General features: G+C 60.8%; 3 protein-coding genes across 9 annotated transcripts in view; 2 read left to right on the top strand and 1 right to left on the bottom strand.

Annotated features, from left to right (window-relative positions):
* Nucleotides 1-10,177, top strand: part of KIF19 (kinesin family member 19) — a 26,564-nt gene extending 16,387 nt beyond the window's left edge. For all 5 annotated transcript variants that reach the window (XM_025467887.2, XM_025467890.3, XM_025467886.1 and 2 more), the window contains exons 8-20: nucleotides 969-1,115; nucleotides 2,507-2,629; nucleotides 4,053-4,218; nucleotides 5,081-5,255; nucleotides 5,393-5,591; nucleotides 6,190-6,460; nucleotides 6,590-6,711; nucleotides 7,185-7,318; nucleotides 7,577-7,682; nucleotides 7,856-7,952; nucleotides 8,560-8,954; nucleotides 9,163-9,322; nucleotides 9,558-10,177. In XM_025467887.2, coding sequence (XP_025323672.1) covers nucleotides 969-1,115; nucleotides 2,507-2,629; nucleotides 4,053-4,218; nucleotides 5,081-5,255; nucleotides 5,393-5,591; nucleotides 6,190-6,460; nucleotides 6,590-6,711; nucleotides 7,185-7,318; nucleotides 7,577-7,682; nucleotides 7,856-7,952; nucleotides 8,560-8,954; nucleotides 9,163-9,322; nucleotides 9,558-9,688 — 2,226 coding nt within the window. In that variant the 3' untranslated portion in view covers nucleotides 9,689-10,177. The remainder of the gene's footprint in view (nucleotides 1-968; nucleotides 1,116-2,506; nucleotides 2,630-4,052; nucleotides 4,219-5,080; nucleotides 5,256-5,392; nucleotides 5,592-6,189; nucleotides 6,461-6,589; nucleotides 6,712-7,184; nucleotides 7,319-7,576; nucleotides 7,683-7,855; nucleotides 7,953-8,559; nucleotides 8,955-9,162; nucleotides 9,323-9,557) is intronic.
* Nucleotides 5,835-17,337, bottom strand: BTBD17 (BTB domain containing 17). Of its 3 annotated transcripts, XM_025467891.3 has the most exons (4): nucleotides 16,333-17,337; nucleotides 16,087-16,255; nucleotides 13,398-13,674; nucleotides 5,835-12,015 (listed from the first exon to the last, which is right to left on the bottom strand). In XM_025467891.3, the coding sequence occupies exons 2-4, from the start codon at nucleotides 16,175-16,177 to the stop codon at nucleotides 10,941-10,943; spliced, it is 1,443 nt and encodes a 480-aa protein (XP_025323676.1). In that variant the 5' UTR covers nucleotides 16,178-16,255; nucleotides 16,333-17,337; the 3' UTR covers nucleotides 5,835-10,940. The 3 variants fall into 3 exon arrangements, with proteins under 3 accessions (XP_025323676.1, XP_048969896.1, XP_025323677.1); XM_049113939.1 differs by lacking the exon at nucleotides 16,333-17,337 and having other exon boundaries at nucleotides 16,087-16,321; XM_025467892.3 differs by lacking the exons at nucleotides 16,087-16,255; nucleotides 16,333-17,337 and adding an exon at nucleotides 15,034-15,506.
* GPR142 (G protein-coupled receptor 142) lies at nucleotides 12,137-25,072 on the top strand. The gene is made up of 6 exons (XM_025467893.3): nucleotides 12,137-14,644; nucleotides 16,146-16,233; nucleotides 16,532-16,857; nucleotides 19,504-19,937; nucleotides 20,771-20,929; nucleotides 21,602-25,072. The coding sequence occupies exons 4-6, from the start codon at nucleotides 19,913-19,915 to the stop codon at nucleotides 22,471-22,473; spliced, it is 1,056 nt and encodes a 351-aa protein (XP_025323678.1). The 5' UTR covers nucleotides 12,137-14,644; nucleotides 16,146-16,233; nucleotides 16,532-16,857; nucleotides 19,504-19,912; the 3' UTR covers nucleotides 22,474-25,072.

Raw genomic sequence — 25,072 nt, 5'->3', positions numbered from 1 at the left:
TGGGATGGGGGAGACGACCCTCCGACTCAGGGGGCCCTGCCTGCCACATTGAGGAGAGAGGAAGGCCCATCGCCAGTTCTCAGAGCATTTGTCTGGCCCCGCCGCTAAGCCCTGCTTACCTGGTGCTGTGGCCTGGGGGGGTGTCCCCGTTCCAACAGTGCCCCCCACTGGGTAGGCCCCGGGTCCTCCTCCTTCGGGCAAACCGGGAGGTTTCACGGTCCCCCCAGTGATGAGGCCAGGTGATGTCACTGCTAGCAAATGTCAGGGACAGGCCAGCGGCCAGGGAGATTTCATGTTCGAACACGTGGGATTAGGTTTAAACAGGGGGGTTCAGGAAGCACACCCCTCTCTCCCAGGAAGGCCTTCCTGGAGGGACACAGCGGAGCAGCAGCGGGGCGGGGGGGGGGGGGGGCCCGAGGCCGCAGCTCTGAGAGCCAGGCAGCTTTGAGCAGAGCCTCCTCCTCGGCCTTGACACTGTCCCCGTGGGCCCAAGGAAAGGACAGGAACCCAGCACCCACACGTACACTCGTGTGCTCGCACACTCATTTCCCTACACACTCACACACACACATTCTTTCTTCCACACACACACACTCATTCCCTCACATTCTCTCTCTGCCCCCCCCCATACACACACACACTTCCCTCCTTCCCCTGAACCCCGGGGCGCCCTGGAGCCAGGTGCCGCCACCAGGGAAGCCTCAGCCTCCTGCTGTGTCATTCTTGGGGCCCTGGGGCCAGTCCCCCGGGGGGGAGACAGAGAGCCAGACTCTCAACGGTCCTCAGAAGCCTTCCGTCCCTCCTGTTCTCTCACCCTCTTGAATGCCCTCGATGACCCCTGGGAGGAGGGCGAGACCAGGCCCTCGGTCACCGCCACATTTCTGAGCCCCAAGGGAGAGGGAGGGGCCTTGGCCCAGGGTCCCCCGGACAGCGGTGAAGCCCGTCCCCTGCCCCCGCTCACCCTGCAGACGCAGAACCGCGGGCAGCGCATGAAGGAGGGCGCCCACATCAACCGCTCGCTGCTGGCGCTGGGCAACTGCATCAACGCGCTCAGCGACAAGAACAGCAACAAGTACATCAACTATCGGGACAGCAAGCTCACCCGGCTCCTGAAGGTACCGCTGCACCGGCCGGGGCGCTGGGCACCCGGAGTAGGGCTGCCAGATTGAGCAAATAAAAATACAGGGCGCCGGGGTGGCTCAGTCCGTGAAGTGTCTGCCGTTGGCTCAGGTCATGATCTCAGGGTCCTGGGATAGAGCCCCGAGTTGTGCTCCCTGCTCCGCGGAGAGTCTGCTTCTCCCTCTCCCTCTGTCCCTTCCCACCCCTGCTCATTCTCACTCTCCGTCTCTCTCTCAAATAAATAAATAAAATCTTAAAAAATAACGGCCACCTAGCTACAGCTGAATTTCAGATAGACAACAGAATTTGTTTCAGCATAAGTATGTCCCATACAACATTTGGGATATACTTATACTTAAAAAAAACCATTCCTTGTTTTTCTGACACTCAAATTTTACGAGGTGACCCTGACCCAAGAGTGGGCAGCAGGGAAGGAAAGGCGCGGCACCTGACACCCCCCCCCAAGGGCTGCAGGTCTGAGGGGACCAAGACCTGCCTGGATTTGGGGGTTCCAGTGGTCGTCAGCCTCATGAATCAGAGTGTCTGCTGTCTGGGGACCTGCCCCTGGCTGGACCTCACCCAACTAGACTAGCTCCCTCCTTCCTGAAGCAACCTCGGCCGTCGGGGAAATACTATTTCCATTTACAGACAAGAAAACTAAGCGCAAAGGGGTTAAGTAGCCTTCCCCAGGGCCCACGGTAGTAAGTGCTGGAAGACAGAGTCTGTGGCCCCGTATAACTGCAGCGTCACCCCAGCCCGCCACCAGCCTGCCACCACCAGGGCGCCCACAAGCTGGGAGGTGGGACCGTGGCATGATTGCTGCCCTTTTAAAAAGCAAGGAAGCCAAGCATTAGGGAAGTGAAGAGCTTGCCTGAGGCCACTGTGCTGCTAACTCGGGGTGTGAGTCGGGGATCCCCACCTCCCACCCCCACTCCCCTCCCCTCCTCCATCCCCAGGGCTCTTCATATGGAATGAGGCCACATTCAGCCTTCATGCCCGGGGCCCCTGTCCCCCATCCCTCACTCCAGCCGAAAGGGCAGTACCATTAGCAGTCAGAAATGGGAGGCCTGGGGGTCACTTGAGAGGCTAGAGGTGATGAGAGAGGGAGCCCACAGGACACCTTTCCACTCGGGTTCCCAGCTGCCACGGCTGCTGCCTTTTCTCATTCTCTCGTATGAGGGGAGGGAAAGGGAAAGCGACGGGGGTGGGGGGAATGGGGGGGTGGGGGTGAGGACTGACCCGGGTCAGATACTGGAAAGTTTCAAATGGAAATTTGGAACAGAAACCAGAAGTGGAAGGAGGGACAGAAGGAGGGGGGGATGGCTGGACCCAGGACCCTGGGGAGGCGGTCCCGGGCCCACCGCAGCCCACCCTCCCTGCCACCCAGGATTCCCTGGGCGGGAACAGCCGCACCGTGATGATCGCACACATCAGCCCCGCCAGCAGCGCCTTCGAGGAGTCCCGGAACACCCTGACCTACGCCGGCCGGGCCAAGAACATCAAGACCAGGGTGAGGGCCCTTCCTGAGCCAAGATGCGGGCCCCGGAGGGCTCCCTGCCACCCCACCCCACCCTCTGGAGCCGGCCACCGTGGCACTGGCCTCCTTCCCCAGCCCCGTGTCACCCCGTGCCCTTCCCCGCCTGCCAGGAAGCGTGTGCACCTGCTGGAAGCCCACTGCTCCCGAGGGTCCCCTCCGCCTTGTTCAAGGTCACTTGAGCGCCCCCTGCCCCATCCCCTGCCAGCCTCGGTTTTCCTTTCCAGTTGCCCATTCGGACATTGACATTTTCAAAGCCCCCAATCTAACTGTCAGGCCGTCATGATTCTGAGCGCTTCCCTGTGTCGCCTCCTTTGCTCCTCAAGCGAGGCCCAACTCCCTACACTCCCATCTCCAAGTTTAGGGAAGTGAGGCTGAAGGAAGTTAAGTGACTTCCCAGCTGGGCAGTGATGGATGACACTGAGACCCTATAGAAGTGGCCCTGCCTGCCTCCCGAGCCCACGTTGTCACCCTCGGGCAAAGGCGTTAGGACCCCCGGAAGCCTCTCTCAAGCCACGTGTGTGGAAGGGTGGGAATGGACACGCGCCAGATAGAACTTAGCAACACTCCTGCAACACGACACTTCACAGCCACCGTCCCAGGGGCTTTGTGTGTTACCCCAGCCCTCCGGAAACTCAACGGGTGGAGGAGGCCTGTCCCTGAAACAATTCATTGATGGTTCAGAATATTATTAATAGTGGCAAGTGATGCCAACAGCAGATGCTGAGACAGCGAAGGAACGAGGAGATGGGGTGGCAGGGCCTGGTGGAGCTTTTTGGGGACTGTGAGTGGGACTCTGAAGGATGGGGAGCACATTCTAGAAGAGGTGGGTAGCAGTAAGTGTGTGGTTTCAAGGGCAGGAAGGAGATGGTATCTGTGATAGGAGTGGGGACAACAGGACAATTCATCAACCAGAGCAGAACGTTCCCGATGGAGCAGTGATCAAATGAAAACTGAGAGGAGTGCCCTGGTGGCTCAGTCCTGATTTCAGCTCAGGTCTTGATGTCAGGGTTGTGGGATCTAGCCCCACATGGCGCTCCCCGCTCAGCGTGGAGTCTGCTTGAGATTCTCTCCCCCTCTCCCTCTGCACCTCCCCTGGCTCGTGCATGTTCTATCTCTAAATTAAATAAATAAAAAATTTTAAGGTAGAAACTGAGATAGTGGTGGGTCCAGGTGAAGGAATTAGAGCATTCCTCCCAAGCAGTAGGGAGTCACTGAAGGTTGATGAGCAGAGGAAGCAGCATTTTGGGAGTCTGGGTCTGGTAGAGGCATGGAGTGTGATAGGTTGTGGGGTTGGAAGCCGGGTTGGGCGGGGGGAGAGAAAGAGAAGACACTGCAGGCTGGCCCCAGCATCCGGGGTGACTGGACCTGCTCTGCCCCCCGTGCTGTGCCCCCACAGGTGAAGCAGAACCTGCTCAACGTCTCCTACCACATCGCCCAGTACACCAGCATCATCTCGGACCTTCGGGGCGAGATCCAGAGGCTCAAATGCAAGATCGATGAGCAGGGTGGGCGGGGTCCGGCCCAGGGCCGGCTGGAGCGGGGTGACATTCGCCACATCCAAGGTGTGTGTGACGGGGGCGGGGGAGGGGGTCTGCGTTTGTGGGAGCCCATCTCGGGCAGCCCTCCTAGCCTGTCTCAGATTGCTCAGGGGTCAGGCTCAGGCTCAGGCTTTTCTGGGCAGGTAGCCTTGGGCTAGCTAATCACTCAGCCGCTCTGCACCTTCTGTCCTTCAAGTGTCAGACAGAACGGTGATCTCTGTTCCAGAGATTTAACGTTAATTAAGATTAGATGAGATCACACAAGTGAGACACATGTGAGCGTTCAGCTGCGGGGGGTGGGGGCCCACTCTCAGGGCTGTGAGGCTGTGCCCAGCGGAACGGGTACCTTTCTCTTGTAGATTTGTCTTTGCTTTGATGGTTTTCCAACAGAGGACAAGTGTCTAAGGGGCACCTTTTTATAGTTGGTGCTATAAGGGCTAGTGGAAGCCCAGTTCATGCAGAGGAGATGAGAGTCCCCCTTGGGCTGCAGCCTGAAGACTCATTGTGGAAATGGGGTGTGGGAGGAAGTAGTAATAATCTAGGAGGTCTTTTGAGAGGAGTTGGTCAGACAGGAAGTAGTTTGGGAAGAAAGGGAAGAGGGGGACGCCTGGGTGGCTCAGAGGTTGAGCGCCTGCCTTTGGCTCTGGCCGTGATCCCAGGGTCCGGGGATTTGGTCCCGCATCGGGCTCCCTGCAGGGACCCTGCTACTCCCTCTGCCTGTGTCTCTGCTTCTCTGTGTGTGTCTCTCAAGAATAAATAAATTAAATCTTAAAAAAAAAAAAAAGAAGAAGAAGAAGAGGAAAGGGATAAGGGCGGGCCCCAAATAGGCCCAGACCTTCCTGGCCTGACCCTTCTGCCTCCACTGACTTCCGCATCCTCTGGGCAGCCGAGGTCCAACTGCACAGTGCGCAGGGTGAGCAGGCCGAGATGGGACAGCTGCGGGAGCAACTTATCAGCGCTTTCCAGGAGCAGATGGACGTGCGGAGACGCCTGCTGGAGCTGGAGAATCACGCCATGGAGGTCCAGATTGACACCTCCCGCCACCTGCTCACCATTGCTGGGTAAGCACCCCCTGCCCCGGGGCCGTCCACGTCCCACTCTGGGGCCTGGGACAGAGGGGCTGGGAACTGTAGCCGCACGCTATGCCCCCCACCCCGCGGCCTGACTCCCCTGCCTCCCTGGGGTGGGGCTGTGACAGCTGGGAGCACGAGAAGTCCCGCAGGGCGCTCAAATGGCGGGAGGAGCAGCGGAAGGAATCCTACACCAAGGATGACAGCGAGAAGGACTCGGACACGGGTGATGACCAGCCAGACACCCTGGAGCCCCCAGAGGTGGCCTCGGCCCGGGAGAGCATTGCCGCCCTGGTGGGGGAGCAGAAGAAGCTGAGGAAGCAGAAGGTGCCTGGGACTGGGGGCAGGAGGGAATGGCCTGAGAGGCCCACGCCAGAAGGGGCTGGGGATGGGGTGCGGGAGGACTCAGACCTGGGAGCTCAGGCCTCAGATCCTCTGTGAGCTTGCTAAATTCCTCCTTTGTGACTCGCTTCCTCATCTACAAAATGGGAGTAGTCCTGGTGGGGTCCTGGTGGGGTTATTGGAGAGATTAAATCAATGCCTTTTGCATACCAAGAACTCAAAAAAAAAAATGGTAGTCAGTATTTTAATTAGGGTTTTTCCAGATAATGGATATCTTCTTTCTGTTCTGGAGCATACGCAAACCAGGGGCTTTTGGGGGGCCATGATGAGCCCTGAGGGGGTCAGAGGGGCTGGGGTCGGCCGGTATCCATGGAGCTGATTCCAGGGGCAGATTGTTTCAGGGTGGCCAGAAAGTGTGTCCAGAGGGGCCATTTGGGGGCAGCCCCTGTTGCAGGGCCCAAGACGAAGGTTTGAGGGTTAGGCTCAGAATGGGGCTTCAGCCTGGAGGGTGCTCGGGGGCTGGAGGGGTCGGGTGTGGGGGTTAGGACCAGCCCGGGCGCTGACCCCCCACCCCGGCCCCCAGCTGGCGCTGGAGCAGCGCTGCCGGGAGCTACGCGCGCGGGGCCGGCGACTGGAGGAGACGCTGCCGCGGCGCATCGGCTCGGAGGAGCAGCGCCAGGTGCTCAGCCTGCTGTGCCGCGTGCACGAGCTCGAGGTGGAGAACACGGAGATGCAGTCGCACGCGCTGCTCCGGGACGGCGCGCTCCGCCACCGCCGCGAGGCCGTGCGCCGCCTGGAGCAGCACCGCAGCCTCTGCGACGAGATCATCCAAGGCCAGCGCCAGGTCATCGACGGTAGGCCCCGCGCGCCCCGAGCCACCCAGGGGCCCCCGAGGCCCGCGGAGGGACCCGAGGCCCGCGGAGGGACCCGGGGCACGCGCTGAGCCCTGCCCCTCCCTCTCTCCACCCCCCCCCCCCCCCCAGACTACAACCTGGCCGTCCCGCAGCACCTGGAGGAGCTGTATGAAGTGTACCTGCGGGAGCTGGAGGAGGGCAGCCTGGAGCGGGCCACCATCATGGACCGGGTGGCCTCCAGGGCCCTGCAGGTGGGAGCGTGGGCAGGCCTGGGCTTGGGCATAAGCACAGGTAGGGATGGAGGGGGGGATGCCCCAGGCAGTGCCTGCAGGTCGCTGGGGTGCAGATGGGACCAGGCTGGCTGGCACCCCAGGGACTTGGCCCTCCTTCCTTCTCACCCCGCCCAAAGCCTCGACCCAGTAAGGTGCCTGTCCCAGGGCATTCTTCTCTGGCACTTGTCCCCACCCAGAGTCTGAGGGTCAGGATTGGTTATCTGAGCAATCACAAATGCCCCCCCCACCAAGAAGACCAGGTCATCAGGCGGTGCTACTGGGGATGCCTAGCAGACCCCAGTTTAGCCCCTGTGAGCCAGAATACAAACCCACTGCTCTCCTCCCCCACACCTAGGCCCTAGTCGCCTTGCATGCCTTTGTCACCCTTTGCCGTCACCTGGTCCAAGACCAAGTCTTCTGACTGTCCTCCCCCTGCCACCTTCCCTCCCCAGGACAGCTCCTTGCCCAAAATTACCCCAGCAGGAACCACACTGACACCAGAGTCTGACCCAGAGAATGTGAAGACGCTGAGCTCTGAAGTCCAGCGCCTGCAGGACAGCATCCTCCCTCCCCTCAGCGCGGAGAGGTGAGGCCAGAGACCGCTTCCAGCCAGTCCTGCCAGCCTGAGCCACCACCCGCTGAGCTGTATCCCAGGGATGCCAACCCAGTTTGGGGCTAAGTCCATGGGGCAGGAATGAAAGGGAGAAGGTGGCACAAATCTGGAGCCAGGACCCCTAGGTTCTCTCTCCCGTCACACAAACAGTTCTCCCCACCCTGGGGTGGAGTTGGGACCTTAGTGGGTCCAGCCCAGTCAACAGCCGCCATCCTCCTCTGCCAACCTCAGTGAAGCCAACCGCGTGTTCAAAGCCAGTCCTCGAGCCTGGCAGGTGAAGAGCTCCTCTGTGCCCACCCCACCCCCCATCCAGATCGGCAGCCTGGTGACCCAGGAGGTGAGCATGGAGCGCCACTGCCGGGGGTGGGGGCACAGGGTAGACACCCCGTGGTTGGGGTGGAGCCTTCCCAAGATGGCCTTCACCCCTGAGGCCCCGCTGTCTCTGCTGAGTAAGACACGAGGCCCCTGGTGGGTCCAATGCCTTTGTCTTCTCAACCACTTCACTTGCAGGCCCCCACTCAGGACAGCCTGGTCAGCCCCAGCAGCCAGATCACCTCTTCCCCCGACAGCAGCGAGAATCTGTCGGAGATCCCCTTGTCCTCCAAAGGTGCGCCCCCTGCCAGCCCGGTCAACGTGAGCCCAGCAGCATCTGAACTGTTCAGATCACCCAGTCCGTGCCCTGTGCGCTGCTGGATGCACCTTGTGTGCCTTTGTCACCCTTTGGTGACACCCTTTGTCACCAAATGGGTAGCTTTTGGAGCTACCCATTCTATACAGAGGCCCCAGTGCCCAGAGAGGATTAGCCACCTGCTCAAGGACGCACAGAGGGCTGAGGACACAATCAGAAGTCCGAATGGGGAGCACATGGCACTCAGGATCCTGTCCCCCCTTCCCACCCAGTAGTAATTCTAAGAGCAAATATAGATGGAATCCCCACCCCGAAGCCCACTTTCTCAGTTAGTCCTCACAGTAACCCTACAGGGTTAGTTTCAGGATGTAACTTCATCCCCAGTTACAGATGAAGGTAAAGCTCAGAAATTTGCCCCAAGTTTCTTAAATAGCAAGCGAGGGCTGGAATTGGGACCCAGGCCTTCTGGATCTGCTCATGTCCTCCTTTATTAGCAGGAGAAGGAGGGGGTGGGAGGTTGTGGGAGGGGGAGGGATATGTGGTCTTGACCCCAGGTTGGGTGCTCCTTCCTTCTGTCCCGCTGCAGAGAGGAAGGAGATCCTGACCGGCACCAAGTGCATCTCGGTGAAGGCTGCGCGGCGGCGCTCGCGGGCTTTGGGCAGCGAGGGGCGCCACCTGCTGCCACCTGCCCGGGAGCGCGGCAGCCTGTCTCCGCACTCGCCCAGCGAGGCTGACGAGCAGCCACCCGGCCCTCTGGCCTGCAAGCGGCCGCCCAGCCCCACCCTGCAGCACGCTGCCAGTGAGGACAACCTGTCTAGCAGCACAGGCGAGGCCCCGTCCCAGGCAGCCGGGCACAGTGGCGACGGCACCGGGCCCTGGATGCGCAGCCAGAAGAAAAGCCCGGGCAAGAAACGGGAGGAGTCACTGGAGGCCAAGAGGAGGAAGCGGAGGTCCCGGTCCTTTGAGGTCACGGGGCAAGGGGTGAGACGAAAGACTGGGGGATGACGTGTCTGCGCCCCTTTGCTGTGGATGGGAACCTGGGGGCTGGATTCCTCCAGAGGCCCCAGGACACCTTCAGTCCCTGTCCCCCAGGCTGGCATAGGAGGCAGGCAGGGGGGCAGGCATACAGGGCAGATCCGTGTAGCAGATCCCATACAGCCCCGACTCACCTCACTGTTCTCCCACACAGCTCTCCCGCCCCAAGACACACCTCCTGGGGCCCCGTCCCATGGAGAGTGTCTCGGATCACAGGGTGCCAGTGTGCGGACACCCAGCCCCTGGTACCCGGCATCTGGGGAAGGTCACGCTGCCTTTGGCCAAGGTCAAACTCCCTCCAAGCCAGAGCACGGGTCAGTACCACCCAAGGAAGGAATGGGGACGGGAGCCCTTGGCCAGCCCAGGGAGGAGGCATGTTGAGCTTCCCGTACCTATGGCTACCCATTGCTGGAAACCGGGTTCTCACGGAGTATCTGTGAGACTGGCATCTTGGGGTTGTGCCCCCAAGGAGTTCAAGGCCACGGGGTGACCCGAGAGGGAGTGAGAGGAATTCCTAAACCCCTGTTCCTGGCCCTTACCCTGTTGCAGGCCCCGGGGACTCCTCACCCCTCACTGTTCACTCCAACCCAGCTGGTATTTCCCGACGGGCTGCCCGTGGGCCCCGCCTGGCTCACGGCATAAGCACCCACGGCAAAGACGGACGCTTCCGGCATACCTGAGGGGTCCTGTCTGGAACCGGCCCTCCTGCCCCCAAGCCTGGATGGGGTGTAGCAGAAAATGGGAGATGGAGGCTGGGCAGATGGGGTCGCCTGTGAGCAGGAGCTCAGGCTCTCAGAAAGCTGGGGCTTCTGAGACCCAGGAATTATGAGGGTGTCTGCCCAGCAGCTCCATGCTTTCAGTGCCACTGGGGAAGGGAGGTAAGCTCAGGAGGCATGGCCAGGATGACAGGACTTCCTGACCTCCCAGCCCTGGATAGAACCCTGTTGCCAAAACCCTGTAGAGACCTGGGGCCGGACTCAGCCTTGGAGATGGAAGGGGGAAGGGAGCTGTTAGTGGGACGGGGTCCTGAGCCCACATCCGGGGCAAGGGCATCTCCGATGGTTGGGGAAGGAGCCAACAGTCATTTCGGAAGAGTCTGGTTGGGGCAGAGGAGGGAATCTGGTTTTGTTACTTGGTGGTGTAACAATAAAATCCCATTTGGGTCTTGATGGTTGTGTTGGAAACCAGACCTTGTCTGGAATGTAAGGGGGGCCATGACTGATTAAGAGGCAACCCAGCTGCCTTCCTCCTCCCTCCCGACACCCCATCCCCCTGTGGCTGGTGACACTGCACCAACCTACAAACACCTGAGGGGGAGGGGACGGGTTTTTCCTCTAGCCGGTTCCTAGGAAGGGTGAGGACGGCAAAGTCCGTTCATGCCCCACCCCACAAGCCTTCACACCTTCCTCGCTCCCTCCCATGGGAGGTCAGAGACCTGGGGTGGCTCAGACCATAAAAAGCCTAATTACCTAGACGGGGGTGGGAGGTGGTACCCTCTGGAAATCAGGGCTCTGAAACTGCCCAGCTAAGTAAGCCTCGTGGCTTCAAGGTGAGAAAACTTGAGCAAGAGGTCCTGGAGTCGTCCCCCACCCCCCACCCCCAGTTTTCCCAGGCTGGCCCATGTCGTTGCTCTTACCTGCCCTGTTCCAGGTGGGGGTGGGGGCCCTGGGTAAAAGCTAATGAAAGATGGGGGAACCCGCATACCTAGGAGGGCTGCTTTTACCTGGAACTGGGTGGTACAATCATCCCCTCCTCTGCTCTCTGAGCATCGATTTATTCAACCAAGAGCGCAGCCTCCGAGGCAGCTGTGAAACGGGGCACCTGCTGCACCACCCTGCACCCCAGCTCCGAGGCCACCAGCACCGGGCCACCCAGGGGACCGGCCTGAGCACCCCGGATGGTGCGCGCCCCTCCCCGCCGCGGCCCGCCTGGCTACTTGGGGGTCCGGATGAGGGTGTGGTAGACGGGCTTGACGATGAGGTGGAGGTGCAGGGCGTTCTCCACCAGGTACTCGGAGTTGCGGCGCTGCAGGTCCGCGTGCGCCAGGAAGTCGCCGGCCTCCTCGCTGCTCTGGTGGAAGCTGTAGGCGTGGCGCACCAGCAGGCGGCCGTGCTGGCGCGCCCCCACCAGCACCGTCTTCTGGAAGCTCACGCCGGCCGCGTCGCCACCGCTGCTGGCCGGGGTGACCACCAGGCGCGGCCGGCCGTCCTCGGGGCGTGCGGGGGGCAGCGCGGTGCCCGCGGCGTCCGCGTAGACGGGCCGCAGGCTGACGGGCAGCCAGCGCGGCGAGAAGAGCACGTTCCAGGTGACCCGGCGGCCCGCGTCGTGGCCGCTGGGGCCCAGCTGCGTCTGGAAGCTGGTGCTGCGGTCGTCGCGGGCCGGGTTGCTGATGACCCACGGGGCGCCCCAGGCGGGCGCGAGGTAGTTGCGGGGCAGGAAGGCGCTGCCGTTGACGTCGAAGAACTTGGCGAAGTGCAGCGGCGAGGCGGCGTGGAACTGGTAGGCCTGCAGCAGCAGGTCGGCCACCGCGGGGCCGTGGCGCGCCAGGGCGGCCGAGCGCGCCTGCAGCTGGAACAGCTGGGCCGGCGGGATCATGGGGTAGCGGATGGCCCGCAGCGCGCGCTCGGCCACAGCCGGGGCAGGGCGGGTGCGGCCCAGCCACGCCTCGAGCGCGTGGAACAGCTCCAGCTCGTCCTGCAGCACCAGGTCCGAGCGCGGCAGCAGCTGCGCCAGCAGCTCGGGGCTCACGGCGCCCCACTCCGCGCTGGCCGCCACGGCCGACAGGTTCCAGGCCAGGAACTGCAGGCAGCTCTGGCGCAGGGCCTCGTCCCCGGTGCTCACCGCGTAGTGGTACCAGCCGACCGCAGGGCCCGCGCCGCCCGCCAGGTGCGCCCGCATGTAGTCGGCCACGCCGCGCTGCAGGGAGGCCACGCCGTACTTGGTGGCCAGCCGGTGCAGGGGGATGGCCTGGGCCAGCAGCACGGTCAGCTCGCCGCAGTACAGGTACCTGCGGGAGGGGCGCAGAGATGGGGCGGGGTCAGGGCGCCCCCCCTCCACCATGCCCCTAGACACCCCCCCAAAGGGGACCCAGCCTTGGATGGAGAGCCTTGTGGTCAGCCCCACCCACCCACCCACGAGGCTTCCTATCTTCCTCTCAAGGACCATTTCTCAGGGGGACACGGAAAGGATGCATCGTTACTGGGCATCTACTAGGCCCCAAGCCTTAGGCTACAGGACAGACGAGGCTCCACCCGTCCTGGGCTTCACAACCCCAGGCTCAGATCCATATTGTGCTTGCAAGTGCGCAAGTCATTTAACTTCACTGAACCTTCTGCTAATCGTCCGGGGAGAGGGGTTACCAGGGTCGTTGTGACAGCTGGGGGAGAATGAACTGGACTGGCTACAAAGCAGGCCCTCCACACAGGTTAATTCCCTCTACCCGCCCCCCCCCCCTTCTTGCAAGCTCATCTTTCTCCCTGGATCTCTTCCGGTGTGGCTCTTGCTCATTCACTCCCTGTCCCCATCTGCTCCCATCCCTCTGCTCACCCTTGCCAGGCCCCACGCTCCATGGGGATGTGGCGAGAGCTGCCGGGAGAGAGAGCCGCACCAACACCGCCCCCCTCCCCAGTCTCCCCCTTCCTGCTGCATTTTAGCCCAACTATTTGCTTCTGGGAATAAAAGATGACTCTAAGCCTCCTTTAGAGTGGACATGGCCACGTGACTAAATTCTAGCCAATCACCTTCAGCAGAGGCACAGTATGGGGTTGGGAGAAGACCTCTTTCATGGAACTGACTGGTGGGGGGGAAGACCCTTCCCCTTCTGTGTTATGCCTCTTCCTGCTGCCTGGTATTCTGCAGCCATCTTGTCTAAACTGTTAAAACAGGGTTACTTGCTCTGACTAGAGTGTGAATGGTGCCCCCCCACCCCGTACAGCACACCAGCAGGGAGCAGGAGATGAGAGAGAGAGCACTGGCTTATTCCCTCTGGCCCTGCAGTTGGAAACCTGGCTAGATGCTAAAACCACATGGAGGCCTGAAAATAAAAAAATCACTGCCGAGCCCAACCCCAGACCTGAAGCCAGATGACCCAGACCGGGGTCCGGGAATCTGCAGTTTTTAAAAGCTCTCAACACCAGGTTTGGAAACAGCTCTGAGAGCACTTGGTAGCTGGCATCAGAGCCAACGGGACTTGCAGGCAAGGGCAGGGAGTCAGGCTGGATTTGTGGGAAGGGCAGGGGGGGAAGGGACGAATAAAAGCGAAGACCTTGGGGGATGGACCTCTGGGGGATGCACATAATGTCTTCTGAGAGGCCAGGGCTTCTGGGACCCCGTGAGCGGAGAAGCCAGGGCCCGGGAAAGGGAGGAAGCCTTCCCCTAATCCGCGCCCACCTGATGAACTTGTCGAAGACAGCAGCGCAGTCCCGGGGCTCCTGAAGCACCACCTCACTCTGGTTACTCAGCAGCTCCCGGAAGAGCTCGCTGTGTAGGCCCAGCAGCAGGCGGTGCGTGTGGAACACGCGGACCTCGTCCGTCCCCGCGGCCTGTACCCGCAGAACCACGTCGCTGGCATTGCCCTGCCGCAGCAGCTCCTGCAAGCGTTGGAGCAGCGTCTGGGAGTGGTTGATGGAGGTGCCCGTGGACTCGCCACCAACATCGGCTCTCTGAGCTGCAGCAGGAAGGAAGGCAGCACCGCTGAGAAGGCCCCTGGGCCGGGGGTGCCAGCCAGGGGTGCAGAGGGACCACCTGGGGATGCGTGTGCCTGGGTGTGGGCGGAGGGCTGCTGGGCCTAGGGAGGCTGTGTGCATACTTGTCTGCGCCCCTGGAGCACGCAGAGGTAAGCGTGCGCGCACACAAGCACTTCCCAGGTGGGGAAGCTTATGAACCTGACCCTGAGCAACCCCTGAGAGGATGCTCTTGCAAGAGGGGGGTAGATTCCTGGCGAGGAGAGATCATGAACCGGAATGCCTGGGAACTGGTCTCCGTGATGCCAGAGCACCAGACAAGGGTCGAGGAACCCCACCGCGCTCACCTACCGAGAAAAGCACCAACCAGCTCCTTAGACAGGCGGTAAGTACACAAATAAGCACTCTAGTTTGGGATTGTGATAAATAAGGAAGTGACGGTAGTCAGGATAGGGCTGCTTGAGGTGCAGAAATCCTAGACGGCTCCCTGAGGAAGTGACGGGAAGGAGCCAGCCAGAGGACATGCGCCAGCCCTGCAGAGGCCCTAGAAAAGGATGGGTTAGGGGTGCGGGGAGCAGTGAGGGTTGGGAGGGACCAGAGCACAAGTGGGACGACCGAGGCAGAGCATGAGGGGAAGCCGTTTCCAGGCCCAGCTGCCCTCCTGGGTCCTGACCTCTGAGGCTGAAGTCCACTCGCAGCAGGTGGCTTGTGGGGGGACCAGAGAAGACACAGAGGGCGTGCTGGTGCTGGAAGGGGACTCTCACGGGACCTGAGTGTTGAGCCCGGCCTCCCCCTTCCAGGCTGCCCACCCCGGGTCCTTCTCTTGGGCTTCCAGGGATGTGTGAGGGTCAGATGGGGACATGCACTCCCGTCACAGAGAACTCAGTGACAGGAAACGCTGCCAGCCGCTTCCCCAAGCAGAGAACAGTGTGAGGAGCCTCAGAGGGAGACTAGGTGGGTGTCTGAGAGCAGCGGACGAGCACCCCCCGAACACACGCGCACACGCGCAGGCCCCTGGCCCGTGGGGACAACCAGAGAGGAGGCTGACACGAGAGCAGAGCATCTGTGTGTAACAGAAAGGGAGGCAGCGGGAGAAGGGGAGGGTGAGGGCCGGGTGGGTGGGCCGTTCACACCCCAGGCTGCCTGGGGCCACCTGTCCGGCGTGGGCGGTGGGCTGGTCTTCCTGTCGCTGAGACCCCTGCTGCCTCCCAGCCCTTCTTCCCTCCGCGGGGCGGGCGCGATCAAATCTCCCGGCCTGCTGGACACCGCCCCCTCCCGGCGAAAGGTCCGGCCTCTCCTCCCTGCCCTCCACCCCCACCCCACCCCACCCACTGCCCACTCACCGGCTCGAGTGGCCAGACCCACCAAGGTCAGGACGGCCCAGAAGCTGGCCCAGGACCCAGGCTTGGCACAGCCCAAGCGAAGCATCTTCGTGCCCCGCCCCTGAGCTCACTGGAGGGGCAGCGAAGCGCAGACCACTGCGCTCACATCCCTCCTCCTTATATAGGATTCAGCACAAGGGATGGTGCCCCCCTTCCCAGCCAGCTTCCCTCCCCCTGATCCAGCCTCTGCCGAGGATTGGTGGAAACTGGCCCCAGTTGTTGCCCAGGCAACCACTTAAGCCAGGGAGCAGCAGCCTGGGGCTATTGTGTGGCCCGCGGGCCCCCGAGGGGGACAGATCCGGCGAGCTCCCCCACGTCTTCCACCACCCAGCAGAGCTAGCCCGTTGTCTCCTGGGGGGTTTAGGCTCTCCAAAGGGCAGGCCAGGGGCTCCAGGACCTCTGGCAGCTGCTGGCCCAGAGGGTCCCCAGTCCCCTCCCCCAACCCCCAGGCCCAGTCTCTGTCCTGGCACAGAGCGTGCTTGGCAGCAGCTTGGCTAAAGTGCCTTGGTGAGCGGGCAGCAAAGGGAGGGCCTGGAGGAGAAGTGGGAAGTGGCGGCCCAGGCCCCCATCCCTCCCCTTCTTCCATTTTGGGGTGGCCTAGCTCTCAGAGAGCAGGGCAAGGGTCTCCAATAGGGACCCATGGGATAACTGGTGTTCCTTTCACGTTCCCCTTTGAGGCCGGCCCTGGCATGCCCTGGGGAGGGTGATGGGCCTTTGGGGAGGGTCCCCTGGGGACTGTGACCGTCATCCCCCAGGATGAAGGTGAGCTAGGATGGTGGGGCCGGGCACAGAGCACTAGCACTCTGCACCGTGCACCTGTGCATGGGAAATGCTCTGCCCAGAGCCGGGCTGGCCACCTTGCAAGAGGCTAGCCCTTGGCAGAGAGCGCTCCCTACCCCCACCCCCAACCAGTACAAACCTGGGCTAGGAGCTGGAGATGCTGAAGTACCCACCTGTCTGCCCTGTCACTTCCTTTAATTCACCTTCCCCAGTGCCTCAGGTCTCTCCGCTTACCTCTTAGAAGGCTTCTTTTACCAGCTTCTAACTTCCAAATATAACACTTCCCTTCCCAGAGTTCCAAGGACGCACACAGCAGACCCAACATCCCACCCCGATTGTAGGAGAAATTGAAGCAGAGAGCCAGGTCACCATCTCGACTGGGTTAGTGCAGAGGAGTGCTCTTCTAAATCCAAAGGAAAAGGGGGGGTGTCAAGAGCCCAAGGGGAGTAGGTGTGTCCGTGTGTCCCGTTGAGGCCTCACCTTTTTGGGCAGCAAGTAGGGCCTGGCCCAGCTCTTCCAGGGAGGGAGTCCTTTAAGCTCGATGAATCGATGGACCCAGAGATCCAGCACAGTTTCCCCCAAGGCTGGGTCCTTGACCTGGGATGGAGCCTGCCCTCCCCTGCTCTCTGGATCCCAGGCACCAGCTCCATGCATTGATTTCTGCTCCCGGCTGGCACAGAGACGCCGACAGCTCCACCCCCCTCTCCAGAGCTGCGGAGAGAGCAAGAATTGGGTCTGGCACCTGCCTCGTCCGGGTTGGCAGAGACGGAGCCATCCAGCCCAGCGGAAACCCCTCCCGGCTGCCCTGACCTTCACGCCTGGCTCCCCTTGTCCAAATCCACCATCCCCTGGCTGCCTGCCTGCCCTTCCCATGGACTGTACACCTCCCCGGCCTGGCCCAGCAAGACAGAGCCGCAGTGTGAGGGGGTTCTGGGCCTCGGAGCATCCCTGCTTCCACGCGCAGTGATTTTCTGGAAGAACGTTATCGACGATAAAGAGACGTTGGTAAGAGAACCCCGTACTCAGGAAACTGGCTTTCAGTAAACTCTTTTCATAACTCCAGCTTCCCTGGGGCTACATCTGCGTTTCTAGAAGGTATAGTCCACCTATGTCGCAATCTCTCATGCTCTACTTAGACGCCAGGACGCCTGTAATTTTCTAGGCACGTTGGGTGACTGTCATGTACACTCCAAGCTAAGATTTACCTACTGGAGTTAGATGGATGCCATTTCCAGCGTGCAGGGATCGGGCGGCCCCAGATTACCAAGAAGACTCGGAAGGGGATCCCTGGGTGGCGCAGCGGTTTAGCGCCTGCCTTCGGCCTGGGTGTGATCCTGGAGACCCGGGATCGAGTCCCACATCAGGCTCCTTGCATGGAGCCTGCTTCTCCCTCTGCCTGTGTCTCTGCCTCTCTCTGTGTGTCTCTCATGAATAAATAAATAAAATCTTTAAAAAAAGAAGACTAGGAAGGGTCACCTCAAACCCCACCTCCTAAAATTGCTAACTTCATTGTCCCTGAACCCCCTCTAATGATTTGGAAAGTGGCTTTCCAGAAATAGGCATTCTCTGTTCTCTGCTTCTTAGTCTGAGAGTTGCTGGAGTGCGTGCCTGCTTCGTGTGTGTGTGTGTGTGTGTGTGCGCGCACATACACCTGCATCATGTGTGTAGTGTGTGTGTGTGTGCACATACACCTGCATCATGTGTGTAGCGTGCGAGAGTCTTGGAGCCAGAGAGAGAAAGGAGGGCATTTGCCCTGCACAGCCGTTGAGATCGAGGATCTGAGACACTCAGATTTATTTTGCCCTGTGGATCTGGAAGCTCCATCCTTCCTTGAGAGCGAGTCTGATGAGCTCACAAGCTAGAACAATTCCCAGAGAGGAGTGCTACTTCCTGCCTGAGACAAAGCGTGTTTATAACCTGAGTGACTTGTCTGAGATCTCACGGCAGCCTGAGTTCAAATGCCATTTTTCTGCTTGACTTTTTTTTTCCCATGACCCTACATGGGAAGCTATTTCAGACAGATGTGATTCCCAATGGGCAAGGAACTTCTAGTGCTGTGAAAGCCACTGAAAATTCTCGCAAGCTTGGGGCAGGATGGTTTTCTGAATCTGCAGAATGGGTGATCAGACGCCGGATGGGGGCAATACTCACCCCAAAGCAGTGGGCCCCCAGACCCAGCCCTACCCAGAGTGCAGGCTCCCTTACATCTGTAACATCTGCCTTCCTGAGCTAGGGTGCCTTCAGACACTTAGACTGGGGAGCAAAGGATCATGAGTTTAGGTTCCAGGCCCGTGTACTCGGTGGGGGGGGGCACGCTAATAATAAACAAAAAGGAATATTTCCCTGAAGTAACTCACAGGCTACTGAAAGCTTCCGGGAAGCCAGGCTGTCCCGTTATGGTGGCACATCCACTCTCCAGCCCCAGTAACCTCTACCACGCTACCCCCACACACACACTGCAATGCCCCCCCCCCATCTGAGTGCTCTGTATGACCCACATCCCCTCCTCCCAAAAGCCTGAGCCCTCCCTGGCCTCTTCCTGCCTGTGCACCTGTTCTTCCAGGGCAGGTTGCATGAGGGAGTGACAAGTGCTTTAAGGGAGCAACAAACCTCAGTTCAAATTCCCACTGTCACACAGTGGCTCTGTGGCCCTAGCCAAGCTGCTGAACTTCTCTGAGCCTCCGTCCCCTCTTATGTGAAATGGAGGTCACCAGGGTTAGCTTGTGGGGCTGCCGTGAGGGTGACAATTGTAGGAACAAGAGTAAGTGCTTGGGAACACGCTTGGTCCTTTCAACGTGGCTGCCAGCAGCTCCTCGTTCACCCACAGCCTCCTGGTGCAGGGAGGTGGTGGCCTGAGGAATTACCTGGGCTTCTGGAATTCCCCAGACCCGGGCGGAGGTCCCGGAGACAGCCTGGGGATCTGAGTGGGTCATGCTGGTTCTGGTCCTGCCTTGCCACCCAGAGGACCGGGCCCAAGGCCGGGGACTGTCAGAGTTGTGCAGGGTCGGAGCACAGCCACCAGGGGGCAACAAGTCCCCTGTGTTAGCCCAGGGTGGGTGTGAAGGTGGGAGTGGGCTGAGGGTCCAGCCCCAGCCCCAGACCTGGGCTCTATCTAAGGGAGTCCGGAAGCTCTGCTCATTCCCAGAGATGGGCACGGCAGGTGATTCCTGACTGGAGTCAGGCCACGTCTTTGTCCCTGGCGCCCACTGTGGGCTGCACTGGTCATTTCCTCACGGGGCTGGGGGGAGCCAGTGGCCACAGATTCCAGCCTCTCCAGAGTGCTCGCTGCACCTGCTGCTGTTTATTTGCATATTCCTGGGGGAATGGTCCACTTCGCCACAGCAAGGGAAACAACAGCTCCTGGGGGCCTCTGGGTCTTGGATTCCCAGGGCTACTGGCGGCCTGGTCAGGCTTCTCCCGATGGCCACTGCCACCGCGGCCCACAGCTTCCTGCCACCCTTCCAGGCCCAAACCCCCCAGGCAGCCTCCTCCTCCCACCCCCTGCCTCCACCGTAGGACTGAATCCTTCAAACCTGGCGTGTGAGGCCTCTCTCTAGATCTGGGCTCTGCCCATGGCAGCCTCACCCCTGCCCTGCACTGGGTCCCCCCCCGCCCCCCCGCCTTTATGCCCTCCTCTCTTTGATGCCACAGATGGGATCCTTCTGCCTCGTCCTGAAGTCCTGGAACCCAGGGTGTCAATGCCCTGCCTGAGCCCAGGCCAGTCTCCAGAGTGCCCTGGGGCACGGGGCAGCCTATCCAGAGCCCCAGGCCAGCCACCTCCTCAAGGCCCCTCTCCCAGCCTGAGCACCCTGGGGGATCCCGGTTTGCTCCAGGCAGCATCCACTGTGTAGACTCATTCCCCTGAGCCTCGGCCCCACCCTTTCCTTCCTCCTCCTCCCTCCTCCCACCACCCCACCTCTCTGCACTGACCGGCTCAGTCTCAGTGCTGCGGGAAGAATCGTGGGCCAAACCACCCCTTGGAGAGCTGGCGATGCTGGGAGGGAGCCGTGTGGACCCCCAGAAAAGCCACAAGGTGACCTAGGACTCGGGACCCAAGAGCATGACGCTTGAGGGGCAGGAGACAGGTAAAGTATCCAGAATGAGGGTGGGAGGACGGTGGCAGGCAGGAGAGGAACAGGTGAGGAATCAAGAAGCTTGAAGCTGATCACCCATGAGCGGGGGGCAGGAAAACTAGGTGTAGCTAGGGTGGGGAGAGGGGCGGGGACGACTGGGTGGGGGGCTTCAGCAGGAAATCTAAAGCTGGACCTTGAAACCAAAAACCTAAAGTGTGGGCTGAGAGGAGCAAGGGCCAGAGTATGTGGTCACTTCACTCCTTTGGACTGTTTCCCAGTCTGAAAACCAGGGCCATCCCAGCTCCAGGACTGCTAACCTACGAGGAGGGCTGCTCTTTAGGGACGAAGAGCAGGAAACCTAGTAATGTCCCTCCGTAGAGACGAGGCAGCTGTTGAGGAGAGCCGGGTGGCCGCTGTGAGTCACCGTGGGTGAGAATCACCCAGGCCGCTCACTAAAGACACAGCTGCCCCAGCCCCGCTCTGGAGCGCCGTGCAGCCTGCCTGCAGAGCCCCAGGAATCTGTATGCTGAAACAGGGCCCCCCTGCCCCCCTGACTGTGCCTGCAGCCTGTTTCAGGGCCCTGCCTCCCAGGCAGAAGGGGTACCTCCAGCAACACAATGAAGAAATAGTGTCCACGGCAGCAAAAACGCCACGGAGGACTTCTTCCCTTTAACAGGGGCGTCAGGCCACGGAGGGGTGGGGTGGACCAGGCCGTAGGGATTGTCATTTGCTGGGCCTGACCAGGGTGTGTTCAGAGAGTAGGGGTGAATAGATCTCAGGGGCAGGAGCAGGCTGGAGAGAGACCTAAAGCTCGAAGCCCCACTCCCCCCTTCTGCCCTCCCTAGCCGGCCCGCTCCGAACGACCCTGCTGCCCACAGCCAACGGCAGTAGGCCAAGCCAGGAGTTGGAGGGCCATTGGCCAGAAATCCCAGGGAGGTCCCCGTGTGTGGCTGGTGTCATCCCTGTCATCTACTACAGCATCCTGCTGGGCCTGGGGCTGCCTGGTGAGTGGGGAAGCTGGGGTTGGGGAGCTGAGGGTGGGCAGAAATGGGAGGAGTCCTTCTTCCGTGGGTGCCCATCCTCTGTGCTGACCCCTGAGACCCAGAATCTTAGACACCAGGATACCCTTTGACTTTATAGGGCGATCCAGGTCTTTGGGGAGCAAAGCATAGCAGGGAGTAAAAGTGAGCGGCCAGGTTTTGGGGTGCTCAGCGGCTAAAGCTGAGGTTTCACCAGAAGGGAGAGCCAGCCCCATCGCCCCCCCCGGCAGTGGGTACTGTGCTCGGCTGACTAAGCTCATGTAGGGCTGCTTGGTTGAAAGCTTCCCGTACCCTCCACTGATTCCAAAAGCAACAGAGCTAGGGGGCAGGTGGGGAAGTGGAGGCAGGAAAGGACAGGTGGTCTCAGCCTTGCGGGATTACCCACCCCTGCCTGTGTGTAAGGCAGAGGCCTTGCCCCGGGGTGAAGTCAGTGGCCTGTGGTGTACAGATGGACAGGGCAGGCCTGGTCTGGTTAGCCTCCCTGATAAAGTGAGCTTTAAGAAGCGTCTGGAAAGAGGAAAAGAGGCGCCCGGCCCAGCAGGCAGAGAGGGACGATGATAACGCCTCGGAAATGTAGGCTGAGCCGCCCTTCTAACGCCTCTGCCCTCTGCCCTCTGCGACCTCTGCCGTCATCAGTCAACCTCCTGACCACGGTGGCCCTGGCCCGGCTGGCCGCCAGGACCAGGAAGCCCTCCTACCACTACCTTCTGGCGCTCACGGCCTCGGACATCGTCACGCAGGTGGTCATCGTGTTCGTGGGGTTCCTCCTGCAGGGGGCCGTGCTGGCCCGCGAGGTGCCCCGGGCCGTGGTGCGCTCGGCGAACATCCTGGAGTTTGCCGCCAACCACGCCTCGGTGTGGATCGCTGTGCTGCTCACGGTCGACCGCTACAGCGCCCTGTGCCACCCCCTGCACCACCGGGCCGCCTCGTCCCCGGGCCGGAGCCGCCGGGCCATCGCCACCGTCCTCGGAGCTGCCCTGCTGACGGGCGTCCCCTTCTACTGGTGGCTGGACGTGTGGCGGGACGCGGACGCCCCCAGCCTGCTGGACGAGGTCCTCAAGTGGGCCCACTGCCTCACCGTCTACTTCATCCCCTGCGGTGTTTTCCTGGCCGCCAACTCGGCCATCATCTGGCGGCTGCGCAGGAGGAGCCACGGTGGGCCGCGGCCCCGGGTGGGCAAGAGTACGGCCATCCTCCTGGGCGTCACCACGCTCTTCGCCCTCCTTTGGGCGCCCCGGATCTTTGTCATGCTCTACCACCTGTACGTGGCCCCCGTCCACCGGGACTGGAGGGTGCACCTGGCCTTGGACGTGGCCAACATGACCGCCATGCTCAACACCGCCGTCAACTTCGGCCTCTACTGCCTTGTCAGCAAGACTTTCCGGGCCACCGTCCGAGAGGTCATCCACGACGCCCACCTGCCCTGCACCCCGGGGTCGCGGCCAGAGGGCACGGCGGCGGGCTCTGTGCTCAAGCCTCCCGGCCTTCCCAAAGGGGCAGAAATGTAGAGCAAGGGCCCAACCAGGGTGCTTGGAGGTGGCTCAGGGCCAGCTACACTGCTGCCTTCGTGGTGTGCCCACTAAGACGTGGGCGGCGGGGGAGGCTCCCTCCTGTGGGGGTGGCTCCCCGGGTGCAGGGGCGTACAATTTATCCGACCCTCACCTTAGCTTCACCAGCAATCCCCACTTCCCGGCGCAAGGAGAGGACTCTGTCAGGGACAGGCTAGTTAGTAAGTGGCCGGTGCTACAGGCATTCCTTTGTGACGGACACTTCACCTGGCACGTTCTGAAGGCTGGGTGAACGTGGGTTGGATGAATGAATGAACGGCAAGATGGGTGGGTGGATGGATGGACATGAATCATTTCCAGCCACCCCCCACCCCGCCTCCGCACCCCCCATTGCTTACCTTTCATTCCCGAGTCATCGCTTCTCTGGCTTCAGGTGGCAAAGCCAGGATGCAAGGAAGCTAGGTGGGATTCCAGGCATATTCAAGGCTGGGGAAGCCAGAGGTTTTGGCCCGGTAAGAGGTGGGGGGGGCGCTGCTTGGGAAAAGGGGTGATTTTAAAGCAGATTAGATGTCCCAGCCCTAGGGCGACACCACGGCTTGAGTCTCAAGCATCCTGCTTCCATTCCACTTAACTCCCTGCCCTGGAGCCAGGACAGGTTCAAGGACCCAGAATAGCCCTAGGGTTTTCATTGTCGCTGCCGCTGAGACAGGAAGTGCCTTCTTGGCCATCCGGCTGGGGAGGAGGGGATGGGAAGGGAGGACTCAGCGGGCTCCACTTGGAGGAAGGCCTCTTTCTCCACCACGGGGTGGAGGGCCCAGCAGACAGGTCCCCAGGGCTCTGCCCAGCCCCTCCCAGCCTCTCCTGGGCCCCTCGCTCCTCTGGGCCGTGGTGCCAGCCGGGAGAGGCAGCTGGGAGAGATTAGCAGATGGACCTCCCACCTGCTCTGGGCTTTGGGTAAACACATTAGTGGCTGCTTTCTGTTTCCCAGTCAGGCAGAGCCGACCTTTCCCCCCGAAGGGGAGGTCCAGGCCTGGAGTCCAGGCTGTCCAGGCTGGGGCCCACCAGCACCCAACTCCTTAGTGGGACGGCCTAGCCGGAAGAGCCAGAAATGCATGAGCGGAGCACATCGTCGGTGCAAAATAAATGCTCAGCTTTCCTCTTCTCGCCGGAACAGGGGACTTTCAACCATACCCAGAACCATACCCTCCATCCTTTTTCCATAATTCTAAACTTTATCCGTAATTCTAAAGAGTTCCGAAAACCAAAGCGTTTGTCCCAAGCTTGCCACAGTCACATTTAGCGGCAAAACCTGACCTGACCTGAGGCAGGACGAGCGAGTCTGGACACAGTGGCTCCGCGGCTACACGCTGCTGGGATCGAGATCTAGCATATAGGACAGGCCGCACGTGACCTTTCTCTGTTCGGAAAAGTTGTGAATTCTGGGACATATCTGGTCCCCAAGAGTCCAGGGAGGAAAAAAGGGGGCCCTGCAAGCACCACCACTGCTGGCAGAGCGTGGTCCAGGCTGACCCTGGGTACATTTGGGACACAGAGGGTCCCCACCATGTGCACACAGATGTGTCTGTGGGCGGGACTGGATGAAGCAGGGCTTCCTGCCTTGCTGAAGGAGGAGGGGGTGCAAGGGCAGGTACCTGGGGAAGAGCAGTCCCTAGGGTATGGGGGACAGTGCTTCTGGGGGGAAAAGGCGCCTTTTTGATACAGAACCAAATGGAACACAGTGGAGGAGCAAACCTCTTCCCACTCTGTAAGAAACCTGTGAGAGCCCTCTAGAATCAGAAAAAAACATTGTCGCTGGAGTGACCAATGACACGACACTCTCTGAACCGGCCAGTGGGCTGTCCTGGGAAAGACCGATTTACTCCCCAGTTCCTGAGCACTGGCGAAACCAGGAACTTTCAGAAACAGGTGGGGAGGCTTTGTGGAGACAGGTAGGGGAGGGGGGTGCTGGAGCCACCAGAACCAGGGTGACCTCACGCACACCCTCAGGATGGGACGACATCAGGTTTTCCCAACACCCCTGCGTCCTGGGTACAGTCATCATCCTACAGACTGAGGAAGACTGAGGATGCGGGAGCCCAGAGGGGTTCGATGAGGAGCCCCCTTGGCGCCCCCAGCCGGAGAAGAGCGAGTCTGCTGGTCTGGTTCCTGCTCCTCCGCAGACTGGGAGAAGGGCCGCTGCAGGGCCGCTTTGTGTCACTTACAACTTTTTGGTCCTGGACCTAGCCAGAGTTGGAAACCACGATCAGAGCTTCCGGACAAGATGGACTGACAGTTCCTCTTATATAACCGTGTAACCCTTAACAAAATGAAGAGCTCGCCACTTGGAGAAGCAGATCCCCGACAGGTGAAGTCCTAGTAAAACTGGGCTTGCGGGACCCCTGAGTGGCTCAGCGGTTTGGCACCTGCCTTCGGCCCGGGTGGGATCCCGGGGTCCTGGGCTCGAGTCCCACTTCGGGCTCCCTGCATGGAGCCTGCTTCTCCCTCTGCCTGTGTCTCTGCCTCTCTCTCTCTGTCTCTCATGAATAAATGGATAAAATCTCCATAAAAATTAAATAAATAAAATTGCCCTTGAAGCTTC

Source organism: Canis lupus, chromosome 9 (assembly GCF_003254725.2).
Source record: "Canis lupus dingo isolate Sandy chromosome 9, ASM325472v2, whole genome shotgun sequence".
Classification (NCBI taxonomy): Eukaryota; Metazoa; Chordata; class Mammalia; order Carnivora; family Canidae; genus Canis; species Canis lupus.
The sequence above is the reverse complement of the archived record's forward strand: the minus strand, read 5'-3'. Positions and strand labels throughout refer to the sequence as shown.

Coding starts and splice junctions, on each gene's coding strand:
- BTBD17 (XM_025467891.3), bottom strand. CDS start 16,177: ATGTTGGGTCTGCTGTGTGCGTCCTTGGAACTCTGGGAAGGGAAGTGT. Junction 13,675..16,086: donor TAAAAGAAGCCTTCTAAGAG/GTAAGCGGAGAG, acceptor TTCCTGCTGCAG/CTCAGAGAGCCGATGTTGGT. Junction 12,016..13,397: donor GTCTTCGACAAGTTCATCAG/GTGGGCGCGGAT, acceptor CCCCTCCCGCAG/GTACCTGTACTGCGGCGAGC.
- GPR142 (XM_025467893.3), top strand. CDS start 19,913: ATGACGCTTGAGGGGCAGGAGACAG. Junction 19,938..20,770: donor GCTTGAGGGGCAGGAGACAG/GTAAAGTATCCA, acceptor TGCCCTCCCTAG/CCGGCCCGCTCCGAACGACC. Junction 20,930..21,601: donor GCTGGGCCTGGGGCTGCCTG/GTGAGTGGGGAA, acceptor TGCCGTCATCAG/TCAACCTCCTGACCACGGTG.